Below are 20,644 nucleotides of genomic sequence, written 5' to 3' on the forward strand. Positions count from 1 at the left end.
ACGGTCTCCAAGTCTGAAGTCATATGTCTGCTATCCATTTATCATTGCCTAAGAATTGTGTTCTCAAGTGATGTTGTTGCACCATCCTACAACTCAACACAATCTCCAAACTTAGAAACATGTGAACAAACATATTTTCCAGTTGAAGACTGAATCTAAATAATTAGCGTAGCCATCTCTGTGGATTGAAAATGCAACCATCAGGCCCTACCCCTTGAGATGTGGTCCTGCCTCTGGTCTGCTGCTGCACAGCTGGAGGGGAGGCCCAGCTGAGACTGAACTGACCAGCTTCCCTAACACCCAGACCCAGATCCAGGATCTTGAGTTGGCATACCCCAACACCTACCCCATATATGAGCTCTGGAGCACTGTAGAGGCCAGTCCTGTGGAAGCATAGCCACAGGATCTCCATGACTCTGGACAACAAAAAGATATTCAAGAGGAGTCTTGATGGGGTCTAGTATAGACAGTGTATCAAAAGTCAGAGCCTCTGAACCAGACCAATGACTCATTTCAATGAAAGCTGTTGGGACCAAAGGGTATACTGCGTGATGATAGACCCACACCACAGCACCCAGTACCACTAAGACAGACGAATAAGTGATGGAGAGGTGGGAAAGATGGTGGAGCGGAGTGGTACAAGGACAGCAGGTTGATGCCCAGAGATGCTGGCAAAATGTACTTTTTTTTCAGTCTTAAATTTTATTTTTTATTTATTTAATTTTGTTTTCTTTTGGGGGAGGGTTACAAAGGTGGAGGCTGGGATATGGAAAGACTGGAAAATGGCTGGGATTGGGGTGCATAATATGAAATTCCCAAAAAATAAATAAAATGCCATGTTAAAGAAAAAAAACTTTTTTTTCCCGTTTTTTTGAGACAGGATTTCTCTGTGGCTTTGGAGCCTGTCCTGGAACTACCTCTTGTAGACCAGGCTGGTCTCGAGCTCCTCTGCCTCCCGAGTGCTGGGATTAAAGGCGTGCACCACCACCGCCCGGCTTAAAGAAAAAACTTTAAAAAAAAAACCTGATAGCCTTTTCTCCTTCTCCTGCTGATGTGGGATGTCCTTCTGTATATGTGTTGCTTTTATTGATTAATGAATAAAGCTATTTCGGCCAATGGCTTAGCAGAGTAAAGTCAGGAGAACAATTAGTACAAAGATAGATAGATAGATAGATAGATAGATAGATAGATAGATAGATAGATAGAAAGTAGGAGGAGTTTATGAGATGCCATGTAGCTGCCAAAGGAGAAGAACACCAGAACTTTACTGGTAGGCCACAGCCTCATGTTGATGCACAGATTATTAGAAACGGGTTTATTAAGATTTAAGAGCTAGCTAGGAATATACCTAAACTATTGGCCAAGCAGTGCTGTAATTAATATAGTTTCTGTGTCATTATTTGGGTCTGGCAGCTGGAAAACAAACATGCAGTCTCCATTTTCTGGTTCAGAAAACTTTTGTTTTGGTTAACTATAGACCTAGCTCTTCAGGGATAAATCAGGACAGGCTAAGTTAGTCATACATGTTCTATTTATTTTTACCTTTCATGGGATAAACACATGAGTTATTTGTGACCAACGAAACAGAAAGGTAGGCAAGCCTACCTGGAAACCTATCTGGAAACAATTTGTTTCCTCTTTTCACCCTTATCCCTTATGCTGGTGTCAGGGGAGTGGTGTTAACAAAGTAGCAATTCCCAGGGTGGAAGGCACCATAGGTGACCGCAGAGTGGACAGATTAACACACACTTGTTTGAGCCAAATCTGGTTAGCTGACAGTCTCCAGGACGGTGACTCATTTGTTTTCATTCATTGCCCAAGGCATTCCTGATGACTCACCTTTCTCTAGGAAGCCTCTTGGGAGAACTTCAGCAGGCCTCTAGCCATCTCTACCTCAGGCACCCAGAGCTTTCAGGTTCCTTTGGAAAGCAGACACCCAAGCTGTTTTGTTAGTCTCCTCTTGTGACCCTCTCTCCTCCTGAACTCTTTCCTCTTGATATTCTGAAATCTAACTGTTGGGAACTGAAGATTCCCTTCTACTGAAATCCTCTTTCAGATCGTAGCTGAAATGGTCTCTGTGTTTTGCACTTAAATTTTACTTTTATTAATAGTTCTTTCAAGTAGACACTCTTTCTTCCCCTGTGCAGGCAGGTTGGCTGAAGTGCCTGTGAGGTATGTAGGTAGGTGCCTTCCTCATACATACATTATTTTCTGTACTGATTCCTTTTGGTTTCTGACAGTCACAGTCTTTGAAAGTGTGATAAGGAACTTTAACACCTATTTCTTTTCCAAACATTCAATTCCATTTTGTTTCGAAGGTTTAAAAAGTAATTATTGTTGCCTGATGGCCATGGTGCATGCCTTTAATTGCTGTCCGAGGGAGGCAGAGATAGGTGGATCTCTGTGAGTCTGAGCCAGCTAAGTCTTCAGAGTGAGTTCCAGGACACCTAGGGTTACACAGAGAAACTCTGCCTCGGGAAAAATAATTATTGTGCTACATAGGAGGCTCAATAATATGCTCCCAGCGAAAGGGCAAACTCATTAGTCAAAGCTATTTAAGCATTTTTATAAGTATATGAGAGACAAAAATCCTCTTCATCAAGCTAGAATGTTTGTTACATTGTGTGATAAAAACCCCACATAATAGAGAAAAGTGGTTCTTGGCATCTATGTGTTCCCCTTTTCTGTCAAATTCCAGAATATTCCTTTATATTTTTTTAATAGCATTAGTCTCTGGCTTGTTCTTTCCCGCGTTTCTGTTGTTGCTGTCCTTGTATGAGGACCTCAGCATGCCCATGGGTGTTCAAACAACACTTGTGCCTGACTTTCCCTGTCTTCCTAAAATCCAGTACTCCTGCCCTCCACCTGTCCAGCTGTAACTGGGGAGGTGATTCAATTTTTTTTTTTTTTTTTTGGCCAGGGGTTTGTTTCACCTCCTAAACCCAGAATTTCTGAGCTCTATCATGGCCTCCCCGGTTCTCAGTCAGACGGTATTTACAGAGAACCGAGTCCAAAATGTCTCCATGCAGTAGTGGCTGACTCTGGCTACCCATGGCAACTGGGTAGAAGGTGCTTTTGTTATCGGGTGAAGGTCAAGATATCCTAAGGAAATGCAGCATTGAGGAAAAATCAATAGCAGCCTTTATAAATGTCATTTAAAATACCATTCAAAACAAGGATAAAGGTTAATGGTATTTTGTTTTGAGTGTTTCAAAATATATTAGCAGATTAAACAGGAGCTACAGTGACATGCTCCCCATGACAGGACAGAATAATTAGCTACAGGTATTTAAACATCTGGTAAATATATGAAGCAAAACAATTCTATTAATAAAACCAGAATGCCAGTCATATTGTGTGCTAAAACCCCTATCTCTATAGCCCAGGGAAAGAGGCCTTTTTCATATATGTGAGAATTCAGTAAAGACGAGAGTTAACTGAGCACTTGGATCAGCAGTGGTCAGGACAGGCAGAGGGTGACAGATGAGAAATGGTTCCCAAGCGATTGTTCTGGGGCACAGGGCAGTCATACGTTTCTAGAAGCTGAGGACAAACTCAAAAGACAAGTTCTGATACGCCAGGGCATTTGAAACAAGGGCATTTTGAAACGGTTCTCGGGTGGTGGTGTCTCTTGTAACCACGGTGAAGCTGGGAGAACTCAAACATTCCGTGTTGTAAATTGTTTAAGAATGACTCAGTGCTGAATCTCTTGCCTTTGGTGAAATGCATCTGAAACACTTGAGTCAATTTGGAAATATATGCTTAGAGACTTCAGTCACTGTGGCTCAGTTAGAACCTTTTAAAGAAAAGACAATCTGTTGTCCTTTGTTAAAAAAAAAGGAAGATTAAAAGATAAAAATGACGTGTCACAAATGTGAAGGCCAACATGCTACTAGAGCAACTTGGATGTCCTAAGTGAAACTGAATAACAAAATTCCACCGATTTCTCAAAATTATAATTGTATCTAAAGTTGTGTGTGTTGTGGTTTCCGGTCTCTTTGGGGGACAAGCCACGCCCACTCCCATTACCTGTGACCTTACCGCTGCCACCTCGCCCCTTTTCCCTTTCTGCTCCCTTGGCGTGCACACGTGTCTCTCTGTTTCTTTCTCTCGCTCTCTCTCTCTCTCTCCCCCCTTCCCTCTCTCCCCCAATAAATGTTTTATGGCTATTTTCTGTGTCCATGGGTCTGCTCACATCCGCCCGAGTTGGGAATTCCAGCTGCATGGCTTCCCGCTGATGGGAACTCTGCGGCTGCTCGCTTGCTGCTCAGGTGCTGGACTCCAGAGCTGGCGCCCAGCACCCGCCCGCCCTGCTGGGGATCCTGGAGCTCGCTGCTGCCACAGTTTTTAAGAACAACAATGTGTATGTGTGGACTCCAGGAAGGAGTTCACGATCAACCACTTTTGGGTGGTCTGAGATTCTCCCGCAACGAATGCTAACACTGTTTCATCATCTTCTTTTGAACTTCCGGGACCTCAAGAAGTTTCTCCCTTCTCTTTCCTCATCGAACTCTCTGCTCTCTGCTGTTTAGGGGACAAGAAAGCAAAGGTCACCGTCACGTCTTTTAATAATGAAGCTAGTGGCTTCTGTGGAGGATGAGGACGTCTTTGGCCTTGCCCTCAGCACCAGCAACGGCTCTCAGCTCTCTTTTAGTGAAGTTTTTACTGTTAACTGCAATGATGAGGTTGTCACATTCATGCCATATCAGAAATTTTAAAAAAGAGAAAACCAAAAAACTAAATTCTGCACCTTAGAAATGAACTCACATGAGGGTCTAATGAGAATTTTTTTTATTATTTTACCGATTAACAGCTAATTAGAATAAACCTATTTTGTGTTATTTGAATTTAGAAAAAGAAATGCACAAATCCAGATAAAACTATTTTTTTTTTTTTTTTAGCTTCCAGGGAAGGCTTTAGTGTTGGCGTTTGCAGCAAGAGAACTGTTAGTTAATGTTCTTTTGCTCAATGGTGATCTTAGATGACCCCTGTGAAAGGGGTTGAAGGCCTTCAGTAGGCCCAACCAGGACAAACCTGGCACAGACAGGCCTTGTCCTCCTCCCCCATTCCCTCTTCCTTATTAAGAACAAAATAACAACAACAACAAGCCCATTATCTTGCATTCCTAAAGCTAGCCACTAAGGTCTAATCCCTTATTTGGCTGTTTCCTCCCCTGAGGCTCTCAAAGTATTGAAGTTCAACAATCAGAAGTCCCCTTGTGGTTATTCTAATTAACACGTCCAATCAAAACATACCAACTCATCCTAACATGGGGTTTCCCCTTTTACTTTATTAACTGCCCTTTGCCTATGGGCCATGTGTGTCTACACACACACACACACACACACACACACACACACACACACACACACTCCTCTATCCAGAGGCAGTCTTTTGTCCCACCAGAGCAAATATCCATTCCCTATTTACCTTCTTCTCTTCCCCTTCTCCCTCATCTTCTATCTCTTAAATGTGTCCTCTATTCCCTTTCCTTTGTCCCTCCAGGGGAAATCAATCTTGTGCCGATTCTGGTCCTTTCAAGGGCCATGACCCACAGAATGAGAACCACTGTTCTACAACCTCCTGAGAGGCACCGATAAATCTTGTTTCAGCTTCCTCAGACTTGTGAAATTTGCTTACTTCTTGAGTAATAAGGGTCTTTGCCTCCTTCCTTAAGGGAATGCTTCTATTCAGAGGAAATGGCTATGCAACAGGAAGGGAGCTATATCCTCAGTAGTAGAAGAAAAATAATAGCATAGAATTAGTATCTTACTTTCTTATAAAGAAATTTGAACAGGAGAGACGGCTCAGCAGTTAAGAGCACTGCCTACTCTTCCAAAGATCCCAAGTTCAATTCTCAGCAACCACATGGTGGCTCACAACCATCTGTAATGAGATCTGGTGCCCTCTTGAGGAAGAGACCTGGTCAGTTGACCTCATCAACTTGGACCATGAAACCCAATATGGACAAGTTCAACAGAACCACCAACATAATGGCTGCCCATGCCTGTTTGATTTTTTTTTTTATTATACTCACCTAGGAAGAAGGAACAATTGAAAAATTGTCTTCATGGAATTGGTCAGTTTCTGAGGCTTTTTATCATTCTTTTTCTTTCTTTTTTCTTTTTTTGTGTGTGAGACATTTTCTTAATTGCTAACTGATGTAGTGGGCCCAGTCCACTGTGGGCAGTGGCATTCCTAGGCAACTTTGCCTAACTGTGTACCAAAGCTAACTGAGCAAGCTGAAGGGAACCAACCAGTAGGAAGCATTTCTCAGTTTCCGTTTCTGACAATAGGTTCCTGCCTTTGTTTCCCTCAATAAGGGATTGTATCCTATAAACCAAATGCCCCACAGAAGATGCTTTTGGCAATGGTGTTCCCTAGCGACAGAGGTAAACTAGGCCACCAACTAACAAGAATGTCCAAGTTCCTTGATGACCTCTGAGCCACACGGGGTTCATGACCCTGTATTGCAAGGGCAACCTACAAGTATTCAGGGGAGAGCCAGGCTCAGTGGATCTCTGCCACCCGCACTCTTCATTCGTTCCATGACAGACAGGTAGTCATTTTCTTAGTGAATGGCATGCCTAGTGCCAGCCTTATCTTAGCTGTCTTAGCTGGCGGCACGGGGGCAGTGGGCCAGACGTGGGAAGAGTGTGCTGTGGTAGTGTGAAGGGGGTTCCATTCAACTTTATTCTCAGTCTGCCGATGTCTCAGGAAAGTATTAAATGTTACAAACAAAATGGACTAGAACATATCTGTTACTATTTGGGACAAATCAAGGTGAAGATAAGGGTAAAGCGGTGGTTACAGGGTATTAATATGTAGGATTGGATTACTCCTTTCAACACTGTTCTATGTGTTCCAGCTTCAAAAAGGTACTTTTTATTGTTGGGACTGGCACAATTCAGAGGGAATACAATGTACTCGTTAAGCACTTGTGTACATACTTTCTGTGTGTGTTTGTGTGCGTGCATATGCAATACATAAATCAGTGGCATGCAACAGAAAAACAGCAACTGAAAACGAAACAAAGTAAAACAAAAATCAACAAACATATAAAAACCCAAACCAACAGTCCTGAGTATGAGTCAGACAAAATTAAAACTACCAAGTCAGAAATACTTCAGACTTGGGGAGGTGGGGGAGGGAGGCAGAATGTGTTTGTCCAGCATGCACGAAACTCCTGAGTTTGGTTAAGAGCACAGCAGAAACCAGGCTCAGGGTGCACAGCTAGTACTTGGAGAAAGGCACAAGAAGATCAAGGTCATTTTTGGCTACATAGTGATTTTGAGATCATCCTAAGACACAAGACCCTATCTTAAAACAAAACAAACCAGTTTCAGACTGAAGAAACACACACACACACACACACACACACACAATAATCTAGAATCTAGAAAAATCACTAGGAAATTTATAACATTGTATTTATAGATAGGCACCATAGGGCACACTTGAAGTCTTAACACTTGGGAGGCTAATGCAGGAGAACCGAGTCTGAAGCAGGCTAGTGGGACTACCTTTTGAGGCCCCAGCTTTAAAAAATAATAATAATAAAAAAAGCAAAAAGCAACAAGCAAGAAAGACAGAAAGAAAGAAAATGCCCTCTTAAAACAAGTAGAATGCAATATTTGGTTCTCTTTCTAAAGTTTAACTAAAATAGTGATACCTTTAATGAAAACTTCTGCATGACCTAAGTATTACGATTATGAACAAGTGCTGACTTAAGGCTTCCCAAAACTCCTTCTTTCTCTGCAGGGAGACACTTTATGTCTGTCCTGTCGGGAAGAGGATTTTACTTTTGTCAGGGTATTTTTACTCTTGGAGACATCGCCCCCTGCTGTACTAGATACTTAACTGCAAAACGGACGTGGAAGAAAGACAATTATTAAAAGTGAAAGAGACTTTATTTTGAATAGCATATATAACAGTCATTGCATATAATATTTATAGTGCATAGTTATGTGTGAAAGCATACAAGGGGAAAACATTAAAAACACCCAAGAATGGGAGTGTGCAGGCAAGAAGACAGCAAGCCCAGAGGTAGCATAAGAGAGTTTCCATGGCGTAAGCCTGAAAATCATGCAAAAACTATCGCCAGGGCAGGCAAATGACATCAGCACAAACTACAATTCCCTAGGTATGAAATCTATACATACTCTTTGGATTAAAAAAACAAAACTAAGTGAATAGCCTGCTTTTATCATCTAGACAACAAGCAAAACAAAACAAAAAGTCTAAGAGCAAAGTGCACATATTGTTCCGCCACATACATATAAAATACCCAAGGCCATAAATGGAGGTCACTGGACGGCAGAAGAGAACACTGAGAGGTAAATACAAGGAAAGGCAACGAGGAAGAGTCCCCTTCGCCTCCAGAAGGAGGCGCTTCCGAAGGCTTAGGCGTTGGGACACCCACTACGCAGCACCCCGAGTGTCTGCAGAAGGAACTCACTGCGCATCACAGCGTTCAACGAGTGTCGCATCAGGCAACACCTAATTCCTTTACATTTTCCACGTGAATCAAAGCATAGGAGTCAACACGCTCATCTCTCCCAGGACACTAGCTTTTAAGTGATATATATTATTTGGCACTAAGGGTACGCCGTTATAAAGATCAATTAAATTCAAGCTTCCAACTCAAAGATTTCATGTGTGGAAATAAAAGCGACAGTTCTTCATTGTTCTCTCTCTATATTTTTTAATCACATGCTTAAAGTAGTAATTTAAAATTAAGACAGACAAAATTCCTAAGGTTAAAAAAAATATTGGACAAAATCTTTTGGTTTGCTATATAGTTTTTTTTTTTCTTTTATTAGTTTTTCCAATTGCATTGTATCATGAAATGCAGGCCATTGTGGATAGCTATGGCCCAACACTGCTCGGTGTTCTCCTCCTAGGACATCAGCTTCTTGCACTCCACGGAGCAGAAAACCATTCCTTCTACGGGCATGAACTTCTGCCCGATAAGACACTTGCTGCAGCAGGAGCAGAGGAAGCACTCTGTAGACGCGTGCCAGCTGAAGCTATTGTAGGTCACTCTCTGCACTTCCGGGTCGATGGCGTTGTGGCAGCCTTGACACACCTGTGTGGGGATAAAGTCAGCAGAAGACCATTAGAGACCAACCATGTCAGCCACACTGGCACCCAAGGGCAAACGGAGCCTGAGTCTTCAGATGGTAAGTTTGAAAAGGAATAAAAAATAGGCAAGTGACAGCAGCATCTTCGGGAATCACTGAAGTCAGCAGGGATCTGTATATGCTGAGCCAGGTGAGAAACAGCAGGCAAAGGCAAACAGGTGGAAGCCGCTCCTAAGCTGCCCCCTATGGTGTTACAAATAGGATGTTACTGCAGCCAACCCAGGAGCACTGCATTTGGTTCCAGTTCATTAAAGCTTTGAAGTGGTAACATCATACCTATGGCATGGACATGTCATGCCTATGACATGGACATGTGATTATTAAGGCCACTAATCTCTAGAGAGTAGGAAATTAAAACCGTTTTTCAAAGTAATTAAGGATTCAATTAAAAATACTGACAGTACTTGAGAATAATTAGTTCACACCATAAATATAGCTCCGATTAATTAGTTTCCATTTTGTCATAATTTATCTGTCATCTAGGCCATGGACTTTAATACTTTCATCCCCTGTACCACTCAGCTTGTGTTCCATGGACAAGGTCTCAGGCTGGGCCCAAATTCTCCACACTTCTCCTTCCGCCTCCCAAGTGCTGAGATAATGGTTGGGCGCCATCATGCCTGGTTTATGTCTGCAGTGCTGGGGATCAAAGCCAGGGCTTCGCACACAATGCAAGTACTGCGCCAACTGAACTATAGCCCCAGGCCGCCCTTCAGTGCCCTGTGTGTTATACTCAAATATACAAATGATGCAGACACACTCATACATACACACACAGCATAATATTCTTCTGAACTGAACATATGTATGAAGAGAGCAAATGATATTCTGTATTATTGCAGAAAACTTATTCAAGAATCTTAAAACCACCTGTGCACTCAGGGCCTTCAAGGGTACAGTATCCTTTACCATAATGGGCCTGGCAGGATATGTCCTGTGTTCATAAACCTCACATAGCTCAGAGAGCTGTTTACTTCCATCCTTCTTGCTTCTTTTATTTGAACACGAGATATGAGGTAGCTAATTCTTTTGTTTTGTTTTGTTTTTTTTGTTTTTCGAGACAGGGTTTCTCTATAGCTTTGGAGCCTGTCCTGGAACAAGCTCTTGTAGACCAGGTTGGCCTTGAACTCACAGAGATCCTCCTGCCTCTGCCTCAGTGCTGGGATTAAAGGCGTGCGCCACCACTGCCAAACAAGGTAGCTAATTTTATTCGTTGTAAATGGCTCTCTCACAGGTGGACCCCGTGAGCCTCCCAGATGTGAATCCTGGGTGGCCATGGGATCCCAGAGCACATGGAGACAAACCAAACTAGGTATCTGGCCATTTCACATCTTCTCCCAGTTAATGTTTATCTCAGAAATCCTGTTTAGACTGAGGATATTTCTTCAGGTCTAAAAAATAACTGTTTTCTCTGTCACCTTTAAAATAATAATAAAATATCTATTCAAATTAACCCCGTAAGGCCAATGATCTCCAAAGATTTACATCATGTAGCACACTACATGCACAAACATCTTTCCCCTTCAGGTGGGATAAAGATGTCTTGTTTTAATATTAGGTAAAGCCAATGGTTCACTTTACTGAAAAAGTAACTTTTCTAAAAGAAACAATGGCGTATTATAAAATTAAATGATTAGACATTCTTTTTTAAAGTGGATAGAAAACACATGAGGCAATGAGTCAAGACTGAAGATGGCAGACATCAAAATTTGCCTTTTTGTCAAAGCACCATACTTTTAGAACTACATATGGGTACATATTTTCCTTTCCCAGGAGTTTCCCCTATGTAATAGCTTAGAGAGACCTTAAACTAAACTTAAAAAAAAAAAGGTAGGTGTCTATCGTTCTGATATTCCTGGTTTATGAGCCAGACTATATATGGTCATCTTTTCTCCCTATATCTGAATTACCATCTCTTGGCCAGCATGCAGCAGCAGCTCTTGGGAACACAATGGATGCAATAAGAAACACACTTGCACATTAAGCACCTGAATGGTCCACACAATAAATCTAAATATAAAGGTCAATTTTTGTTGTACTACATCAATTCCACGAGGGTTTAAAAAACAGTCACTGTGTCATTTCCAGGGAGTAAAACAAGGTCCTAATGGGTGAGTTAGTAATATATACAGAAACTATTTAATTTTTTTCAGTGTATTCATTTTAGTATTTTATGTGCATGAGTGCTTTGCCTGCAGTATTCGTCTGTGCATCATGTATGAGTCTAGTGCCTGAAGAGGACATCAAAAACCCTGGGACTGGAGGTTCGGATGATTGTGAGCTGCCATGTGGGTGCTTAGAAGTGAACTTGGGTCCTCTGGAAGAGCAACAAGCTCTCAAAACTGTTGAGCCCTCTCTAAAGTCTCCAGAAACCATTTTAAATAGAATCTGATCTATAGTAAGAATAAATCCATTCATCGTAAGAATTTACTTTTCGGTTAGGAACTTATCAGCAAGCACCATATATAATCTACATGGCAAACACAAGGTAGAATGAGCCACCTTGAGGTCCCGGCTGTCATTGCATTTGCAGCTTCTGAACTGCCTGGTTTTAAACAGCCCATGAAGGAACCACAAGCTTTCTTTATACAAGGTTGGCTCTTGGCTTCCCACTTTCAGGAGATCAGAAGAGAGGCGGACACTGAAGTCAGCAGACCGACTGAAGTCAGCAGACCGGCTGGGGCCAGTGTGTCCCCCGCGTTGCTTACCACGGCATGGTTCTTCACGTAGCAGGGCTTGCACACAGGCTTGTCGCTGACCATCACGTATATCTCTCCCGCCAGGATGTTGTCACAGTCAAAGCAGCAGAAATGTTTCAGGTGCCAGTTCTGATTCTCTGCTTGGGTATATTCATTGCTGAATATCAACTGGCCAGAGGAGAAAAGAACAGCCCATTAGTCATCTCCTTCTCTAGACCACAGTGACAAACCCGGGTTCTCTAGACAGGCAGTTAAATCAACAAGGGCGGGTGCCTTCTTGGGGTTCGATATTTGAAAATGGTAACATTACGTCTGAATTTATTATTAAAATCAATTGGTTTCCGATGGTCTTTGGTTAGTTTACTCAGGACATGCAGAGTGGAAAGTAACCAAGTTTCCTGCAAGTTTAGTGCTTGGTGAATGCCTGTTGGCTGCTGGCTGAGGGAGCCAGGAGCAGCACCAGGGAGAGGCTGCAAAGCGGGTGAGCCCTGGAGAACACACCTCGTCACAGCCAGCACAGCGGGGCTTCTCGCTGTCACAGTAATGGCGGCCACAGTACAGCTTCCCGTTCTTCCAGAAGTAAATCATGTCGACTAGGAGTTCGCCGCAGGTGCTGCAGATGAAACAGGCCGGGTGCCAGAGTTTATCATAGCCAGCCCTTTCCGCGTAGATGGCTGGGTCTCCTTCCTTCATGGTCTGTTTGCAGTAGTAGCATGACTAGAGGAGAGAACCCGAACGAGAATCGTCAGAGCCCTGGTGCCCCAGACCCTGCTTCAGGGCATATCAAGCAATGGCTTCAAGAGAGGCCATTTCTAAAGTCTGAATCTTAGGTATGGTCTTACAAGCAAAACTAGATTAACCTAAGCATAATTCATTCTTATTTATGTCTAAAGATAAGCTCTGACTGAATTTGAGGCCCGTTCCATAAGGAAATTCATACTTGTTACTGTAAACCCAGTCAGAACCCATGGCTGAGGTGGTGCTAGGCAGGAGCTCACTACGGTTGTCCAGCGGCACTGATCCAGCCATACATTGCCTTCTACACGTTCCTGTTTATGCTCATAAACAAAGGCTGCCCTCGGCCTTAGTCATGGCGAAGATTCAGACAGCTCAGGGAGCTGAGGCTAGGTGATGACGAGTGCCCAGCTCCAAAGAGAACATTTAAGGCACTCAGGGAGTATCTAGGCAGAAGTGGGAGAAAGCGTCTAAGGACTAGAAAACAGAGAAGCGAGGGCTGTGAAATGCCTTCTGCACTTTTCCCATGCAGTTAGGATCACACAGTGGTGGAGGCTGTCTGCACTGGGCCTGCACAAGATTGGGCCAGTCAACAGTCAATCACGCATTGGGGAGGGCCTCACAGGGGGCATGACTTTCTTGCTGAACTATGGGTTACTGATGGATTCTGGGGGATGGGCAGCCATTGTCTTCATCTGGGTACCCACTAGGCTCCAAAGCAGAGTTCCAACCCCAGGGCCACAGAGTCTTGGTGAAGCTCAGTAAGTAGATCATAAAAACGTTAAGATACGAGTGTGAGAAAGAGACATAGGGGCTTAATGGGCGTGGGAGGAAGATAAGAGAGGGATGGGACAATCAGGATATATTATATACATGTGTGAAATTGTCGAAGCACAAATTGACTCAAACTTGAGAAAGGAACAAACATTTCATTAATACGGGTGTTAATAAAAAGTTCAGCAGGAGTTGACAGGCGCTTCCTTACTATGATCTGCATGTATTACTATGATCTGCATGTATCACGGTAAGATACAGAGACCCAGTGTATTTGCTGAAGTCAGTTAAGGAAGCTGATAGTAATGTCATCACCACTCAGTGTTACGTTGATGATATTAGCCAATGTAATAAACTACAGAAACATTTGATATATAAAAGATAACTAGTTAACATAAAGGTTATGTTTAGAAGAAAATGTTGGGCTAGAGAGATGTCTCAGCAGTTAAGAGCACCAGCTGGACTGGGCAGTGGTGGTGCATGCCTTTAATCCTGCACTAGGGAGGCAGAGGCAGGAGGATCTCTGTGAGTTGGAGGCCAGCTTGGAATACAAGAGTTAGTTCCAGGACAGCCAGAGCTATACAGCGCAACCTTGTCTCAAAACAACAACAACAAAGGGCACCAGGCTGCTCTTCCAGAGGATGTGGGTTCAATGCCCAGCACCCACATGGTATCTCACTACTGTCTATATCTCCAGCCCCTGGGCATCCAAAACCTCTTCTCGTCCATGGGCATTGTGGATATATAGTACACAGATATACAGCCAGGCAAAAATCACCCATACACACAAAAATAATAAATAAATAGAACGTTCAATTTTTTTTGAAAGAAACAGATGCTAGGTTGGTATGTTATATTCAAGTAAGAGGCCAAGGTAAAGCCAACTACTGTGACCACATAAACTCAAGATTATTCTTTAAAATAATCAGAAAATGTAGCTTCAGACAGACCTCCCAAACATAACTCTCCCAGCTCAGTCCAAACTGAACTCTGACTCGTTTTCTTTCCCTTGTTCATTCCTTTTAGAAAAAAAGCGTTCTAAGAAAGGAAGCATCCACGAACGCAAGGCAACAGTCCGGTTACTCACATACTGGGTCTTCTTGGGCGCGGCAGACTTTTCCTTGGGCAGCACTGTGGCTGGAGTGTTTCTATCCCCAGCAGGACTGTGCAGCTTGTCACCCTGGGCGTTCATCTCAGAGGGGAGCTTCACGTCACCCACCCCCAGAGCCTCGCTCTTGTACTTCTTCACAAACTGCTCCATCTCCTTCACTTCCTTGGGTGACAGCTCATGGCACTTAGACGGGTCCTGGTCATGGGCAGGGAGCTGCTTTGCCAGCTGCTTCTTCCGGTACTGTGCCCCCTCCGAGCCTGTCACTGGCTGTTTCTCTTTGGGCAGCATCTGCATGTACTGCCTGGCCTGGAGTGCAGGGAGGTGGGTGTTAAATGGGGTTAGTCAATCTTTCATAACACACCAGAAACAAGTTTACTCAGGAAGGGCAGTTCATCCTTCGCTATAAACAACTAGAGACAGTAAAACATAAAAAGCAGGTTTCTGTGAACATAGAAACACATTTTTCTCCATGAAATCAGCCGCCTCCATCCAGTTTTCAGAACATTTGCATCGCGACTGTTTAGCTGTGCTGAATCTACAGATGCGTGGCTATGAGAAGATTTTGGGTAGATCACTGTGAGTGCATGTGGATCAGTGGCTCTTTCTGCACATACAAACGTCACTGTGAGATTTACTGTAACGGTGACCTATTGACCTTGCAATGCTTCATCCACTTGTCATAATAATGGAAGAAGCTTGATGCAAAATCACATTTTTTTGCCTTTTATAGTAAAAGAAATATAATGTTGGAGCATTTTTCTTCAGTTCTAAATAAAGTCAGAAGTGCTATTATTTATTCCTCCTCATCTTGGGAAAAGTTTTGTGAGTACACCAGAAAATCGGGCAGATTGATATAAAAACTCTCAATTATTTTAATGATTTTCACATAATTACTAAAATTGTTAGAAAGATTCCTTTAAAATCAGGTAAATTAGACATTCAAAAAAGTATAAGAGTTATCTAGACTCATATTTTAAAATGTAGTAATCAGAACCTAAAGTCTCTATAATGGGAACTCAAAGTAAACAGATGAGTAGCGGTTGACTCTATTACAGAAGGAAGTACTAGGGTACTAAGTACTTCCTAGTTCCTAAGTCTAGCAACAACAGCAAGAACAACAAAAGTCTCCTCCCTCATCCTCCTTCCCCCAGTACTTACCAGTGCCTGGTTCTGGACCGGGGGAGCCCACTCATAGGTAACAGTGTTGATGGAGACATTCTTCTTGGCAGCAACCGGATTGGTCAATATCATAACATTGCGTTTATACATGGGAATTCCATCTGACTTCAGCTTGGCAATCAGGGTGGTGTACTTGGTGTCTTCAAAGAGTCTCCCCACTTTCCGATCCTCCTCGGTGCTCAGGAGGACATCATGTTCTTCTTGTCCGCATTTGCAGTTACGGCATATTTTTCTATGATTTGGGGGAAAGCAGAAAATAACCAACTCCACCTAACTGGTGACAACTACATATGTGCAGTCCTTCATGGCTCATAAAATACTTTAGAAGGTATTATATATAATAATATAAACAAGAAAGTACTTTCTTGCATGGGGAGGGATGAATATTCATAACTTAAGAAAGACACATGAAAACACATCCTTGCTTTATTAGACTTCGACAAGCCAGGCTATAACTAAAAAGTGCATATTTGAGAGGGCCGGTCTAAGGATGACCCATGTGGCATCTGTTCCTCACACCGTACCCTCTAACCAAAATAAATAAACACATAGAGCTGCCCAAACTATCACAGCAAGAGATGCCACATCCCCTTCTTCTTCCTATAAGCTGCCCTAGGTGACCTGGGAAGATGGTTCACTACTATACAAAATCATGCAGATCAAGAGGTTCGAATCTTCGGGTTCATTTGAAGAACTTCTGTGAGACTGCCCAGGCTATCAAGAGTACACATATCTGAAAAGCCACCAAGTATATGAAAGGTGCTGTCCGGAGCTACATGTTGGAGTCTGTAGGTGCACCCAGGCCAAACAGTGGGGCTGGACATAGGATTGGTGGCGAAGAAAGAGTGCTGAAAATTTGCTGTACATGCTTTCAAATGTAGAGAGTGGTGCTGAACTGAAGGACCGAGATGTAGGGTCTCTAGTTACTGAACACATTCACTGGACAAAGCACCTAAGATGTGCCAAGGAGCTCATGGCCGGATTAACCCTCCCTGGAAAGGAACAAACTGTTCCAAAGTCAGAAGGGGGAGGGTGCACAGAAGAAAAAGATATCTCAGAAGAAACTGAAGAAGCAAAAACTTACGACATAGGAATAAACTCAGCATAAAATAAATACAGATAAAGATAAAGTGTGTGTATGTGTGAAAGAGAAAAAGAGAGAGAGAGAAAGAGAGAGAGGAGGTGTGGGGAGGGAGGGAGATCTCACATTCTATTCATTACCTGTTAATATTTCATTGTCTTTCCCCAAGCTTTTTTTTTTTTAATAAGTAGGAGATTTATATTCTTTTTCCCATAAAAGACCAAGATCCTACGTTTAGGTCTATAGCCTTTCTCAACTTCCTTTCCTCTCTATTCCTCTCCCTTTCCTTTCCATTTTCATAGTTTCCCCATTCCTTCCTTTTATCTCTAATTTTTTCAATACTTGTCTACCAGCTGTCATGTATTCTATTATTTATAAGACAAAAATGGCCTGGTATTAGGTTCTGGCCAGCCAGGGCTACCTATAGACACTATGACTCCAAAATAAGACAAATGAATCAATAATCCATTGGCCTCGTGATGTTCATTGCCGTTTAAGAACACAACCATGATCCACTTATCTCTCTAGCATCAGACATTCACTCATGCAACCTACATGTGTGTCCATGTGTCAAGCAGCATGCTTGAGTCCAGGACCTAATGAAAACCACAGATTTAACCTTTGTTATTGTTGTTGTTGTTTAGTTTTTTAAGACAGGGTTTCTCTGTGTTAACAACCCTGGCTGTGCTGGAACTCACTCTGTAGAGCAGGCTGGCCTCGAACACACAGAGATCTGCCAGCCTCTGCTCCTAGTGCTGGGATTAGGGCATGCACCACAACTGCCCGGGTTGACCATCTAAAATCTACTTCCTGGTGAGATGATTACACAGACACACAGAGACATATTTTAATTGCATCTGCCTTAGGAATGGAAAAACAGACTTCCGTGACTAGAATTTTCACTTCAACCTGGTAAGTAAAGGGTTAGAAAAGAAAGTGGCATTTAAGTTTAGAGATGAAAGCTGCATAAACCATAAGTATGGGGGTGTGCAAGTGTGTATCTGCGGATGGGGAAAAGACAAGAAAAGGCTCCCAACACAGGAATAGAAAGAGGAGTATTTGTAGTGGCCCTATAGGAGGAAAGAGATATTCACATGGGTCCCATACCAGATGAGCCTACCAATGAATGAGTGCGAGCAGATGAGGCTCGAGATCGAGACAGGCACGAGACACTTGCAGGTGTGTGGTGCAGAGTTTGAACTTCATTGTAATAGCATTTACGAGTTATGGAGACACAGAGAATTAGAAACATGAACAGACCTACTATTTCAAATACCCACACAACCAACCATGCAGAGACTCGGCTAAAACGTACTGGAAGACTATGTGTTAATGGTGCATTGAGTTAGCAGCGGTGTGGTTTTTAACGACAGCACCACAGTAACTACTTTTAATGTAACTCCTATGTTTGGTGGTCTGTGCTGTGCCATGGGTAAGATATACTACAGCTCTCACTAGGGCATTAGAGAACGGGATGAAAAAGAAGAGATTTCAGATCCTCTTACAAGCAAATAATAACTAAACTCTGTGGTTGATTTGGGATTAGTGATATTCTCTCAAAAAAAAAACAAATTTTGGTAATGAAAAAGATGGTAAAATTAATGTTGGATTCATCAAGATTAAATACAAAAGAGAAATAGATTTGAGGTAAGGAGTGGGAAAAGTTGAAAGGTTGAATATCCTCAGGACTAAACTACTGTGGGATTTGGATTGCCTGTGATATGGGATAATGATATTAAGTAAACTACAATAAACAACAATCTAGTGTTAACCTTCTGGTGAAACAAAATGCCCTCAAATCTTGAGATTCGGAGAGCGATGTGAAAACTGTGTCAACCACCTTCTCCTCCTGGGGGAAACATGGCGGGAAAGACTGAGGAGCAGAGGGTGTCTGGCAAGGACCAAACTGGGAAAGGTGACAGAGGAGGTAAAGGGACAGGGGAGCTCTGTGGTATTAAAGTTTTAAGCTTGGATGGAAATACGGGGCAATGAAATCGATCATTTCAAGAAGCATTCTGCAACCTTAGATTACTCAGGAGGCCAACACAGATGCAAGTTAGGATAAGACACTGTTAACCATGTGCCAAATCACACAGATCGCTAGCAAAACTTTAGAGCTTAGCCACTCATACCAGAGAGGACCAAAGTACAACTACAGGGTGAAGAATTCCACCCAGGAAAGCGTGGGAAAAGGTCAACTAACTCTAAACCATGAGGGATAAAGACAAGAATGACAGGGGGACTAATCATGTGAATGTGACTACTGGACGCTCCCGACATCTCTCTTGATCACCATCGGTCTTTGTCTCTCATCAGAAGACTGGAGCAGACGCTGACCCCTTCCCTTCCCGATCTGATGTTTATGAGAGGGAGGTGGTGAGCTGGGATGGGGAGTGTGCCATAGGGATGTGAACCACAGCTGGTTCCACTCTCTTAACAATGTCTTTCTGGTGTTTCTGTTTTCTTAAGAACTAATAGCATGACTGTCCAAAGAAATAAAAATCAGGAGGAAAAACACAAATACCCAATCCCAGTCCACCAAATACTGAGCACACATTTGTAGTTAGTATATTAATTTTAAGATTTGAAGCTAGAAACTAACCCTACTATCTACAATTCTATTCATATTTTCCTGTAGGTATTTATTATTCGGAGCACAGAGAAGAAAATCAATGAAACACAAGTAATCAGATTCATCAGGAAGGAAAGAAGGTAAGAAGCAAGGAAGGAAGAAAGGAAGGGAGGAAGGAAGGAAGGAAGGAAGGAAGGAAGGAAGGAAGGAAGGAAGGAAGGAAGGAAAAATGAATTTTGGAGTTGTACCCTGATGCTCTGACTGGCCACATAAAGGTGTAAAGCATTAGCATGAAGAAGATTCTAACTGGATTTCAGATTTAGAGTTGAAATTTTATGCCAGAACCAGGAAAAACAAAGCGCTAAGAAATAAATGGATGTCTTTGCCAAATAACAAATTCTTATATAATTATATGTTTTTGTGGCTCCAGTGTTCTTAAAATTCTTTCTAGTACATGAACTGGAAACACTAGGCATGCTGTGGAGAGAAGAAACAAGAGAGAAAGGAGAAAGGGAGGGGAGAGGGAGAGGCGAGAGACAAAGCGGGGGCAGTTATGGGGGTGACTTTTCTTGTACACATCTTGGTCAGGAAACTTTATTTGGTAAAAAATATCTGTGGAGAATTAGTGTATTTTATTATAGCTATAAAAGATCCCTTCTTCCCTCTGGTTATCTCATACCCCCATCTAGTGGAGTGGATCAGATCACCCATCTATGGTGTGCTCTTCACTCGCCTGCAGTTATCCAAGGGAATTATCCACAAAACTATCGCATGGTGCTTGGATCAAGATTACAGCTACACCTTCTGGAGAGGGAATGAGGAAGAGGAGGAATTTAGTTCTCAAGACTGGTAAACAGATCGTTATAAGCCAGGGCCTATGGGGTGCAGCCTAGCAATCAGCAAAGTGACTGCTTATAGGAACAGGTATATAAGGTGACTCAGACTTTGGATTTGGTGACCTAAGTTTGCACCGGTAAATATGTGTACTATAAAACAAAAAGTTTGTTTGTAATGACCACAAAAGACACAATAAGGGAAATGAAACTTGCTGGTTTGTAAATATGAGTTTTGGCAAACTATGGGTACAGGTCCATTTACTGTGAAAGTTCTAAGTAACCAATGAAACAAGACCCACCTTTATAGCAGTTTTAGCATGTGTGTTTGGTCATCCTTTGGAGGATTCATTGTTTTAATGAAGCATCTTTTTCCTTCCAACCCCTTTACCTACCCAGTATACCTTAGCCAAGCAAATCCTAGCAGGCTAAACAACACACCAACAGCTATGGTGAAGAAGAAAAGAAATATGAAAGTGTTGTGTTTTCCTCAGTTTTCTAAGTAGAGAAAACCTGG

At 42.5% G+C, this 20,644-nt stretch overlaps 1 protein-coding gene across 1 annotated transcript in view; it reads right to left on the reverse strand.

Moving 5' to 3' along the window:
- Nucleotides 1-7,888: 7,888 nt before the first annotated feature.
- The window catches only part of Tes (testin LIM domain protein), a 39,188-nt gene continuing 26,432 nt past the window's right edge, over nt 7,889-20,644 (reverse strand). Inside the window, exons 3-7 of the mRNA XM_050145914.1 lie at nt 15,621-15,873; nt 14,439-14,768; nt 12,344-12,559; nt 11,852-12,010; nt 7,889-9,088 (exon numbers count right to left, since the gene is read on the reverse strand). Of these exons, the coding sequence (XP_050001871.1) occupies nt 8,900-9,088; nt 11,852-12,010; nt 12,344-12,559; nt 14,439-14,768; nt 15,621-15,873 (1,147 nt within the window). The 3' untranslated portion in view covers nt 7,889-8,899. The remainder of the gene's footprint in view (nt 9,089-11,851; nt 12,011-12,343; nt 12,560-14,438; nt 14,769-15,620; nt 15,874-20,644) is intronic.

This window comes from Alexandromys fortis, unplaced genomic scaffold (assembly GCF_014885135.2).
Source record: "Alexandromys fortis isolate MF-2015 unplaced genomic scaffold, M_Fortis_MF-2015_v1.1 scaffold_34, whole genome shotgun sequence".
NCBI classification, from domain to species: Eukaryota; Metazoa; Chordata; class Mammalia; order Rodentia; family Cricetidae; genus Alexandromys; species Alexandromys fortis.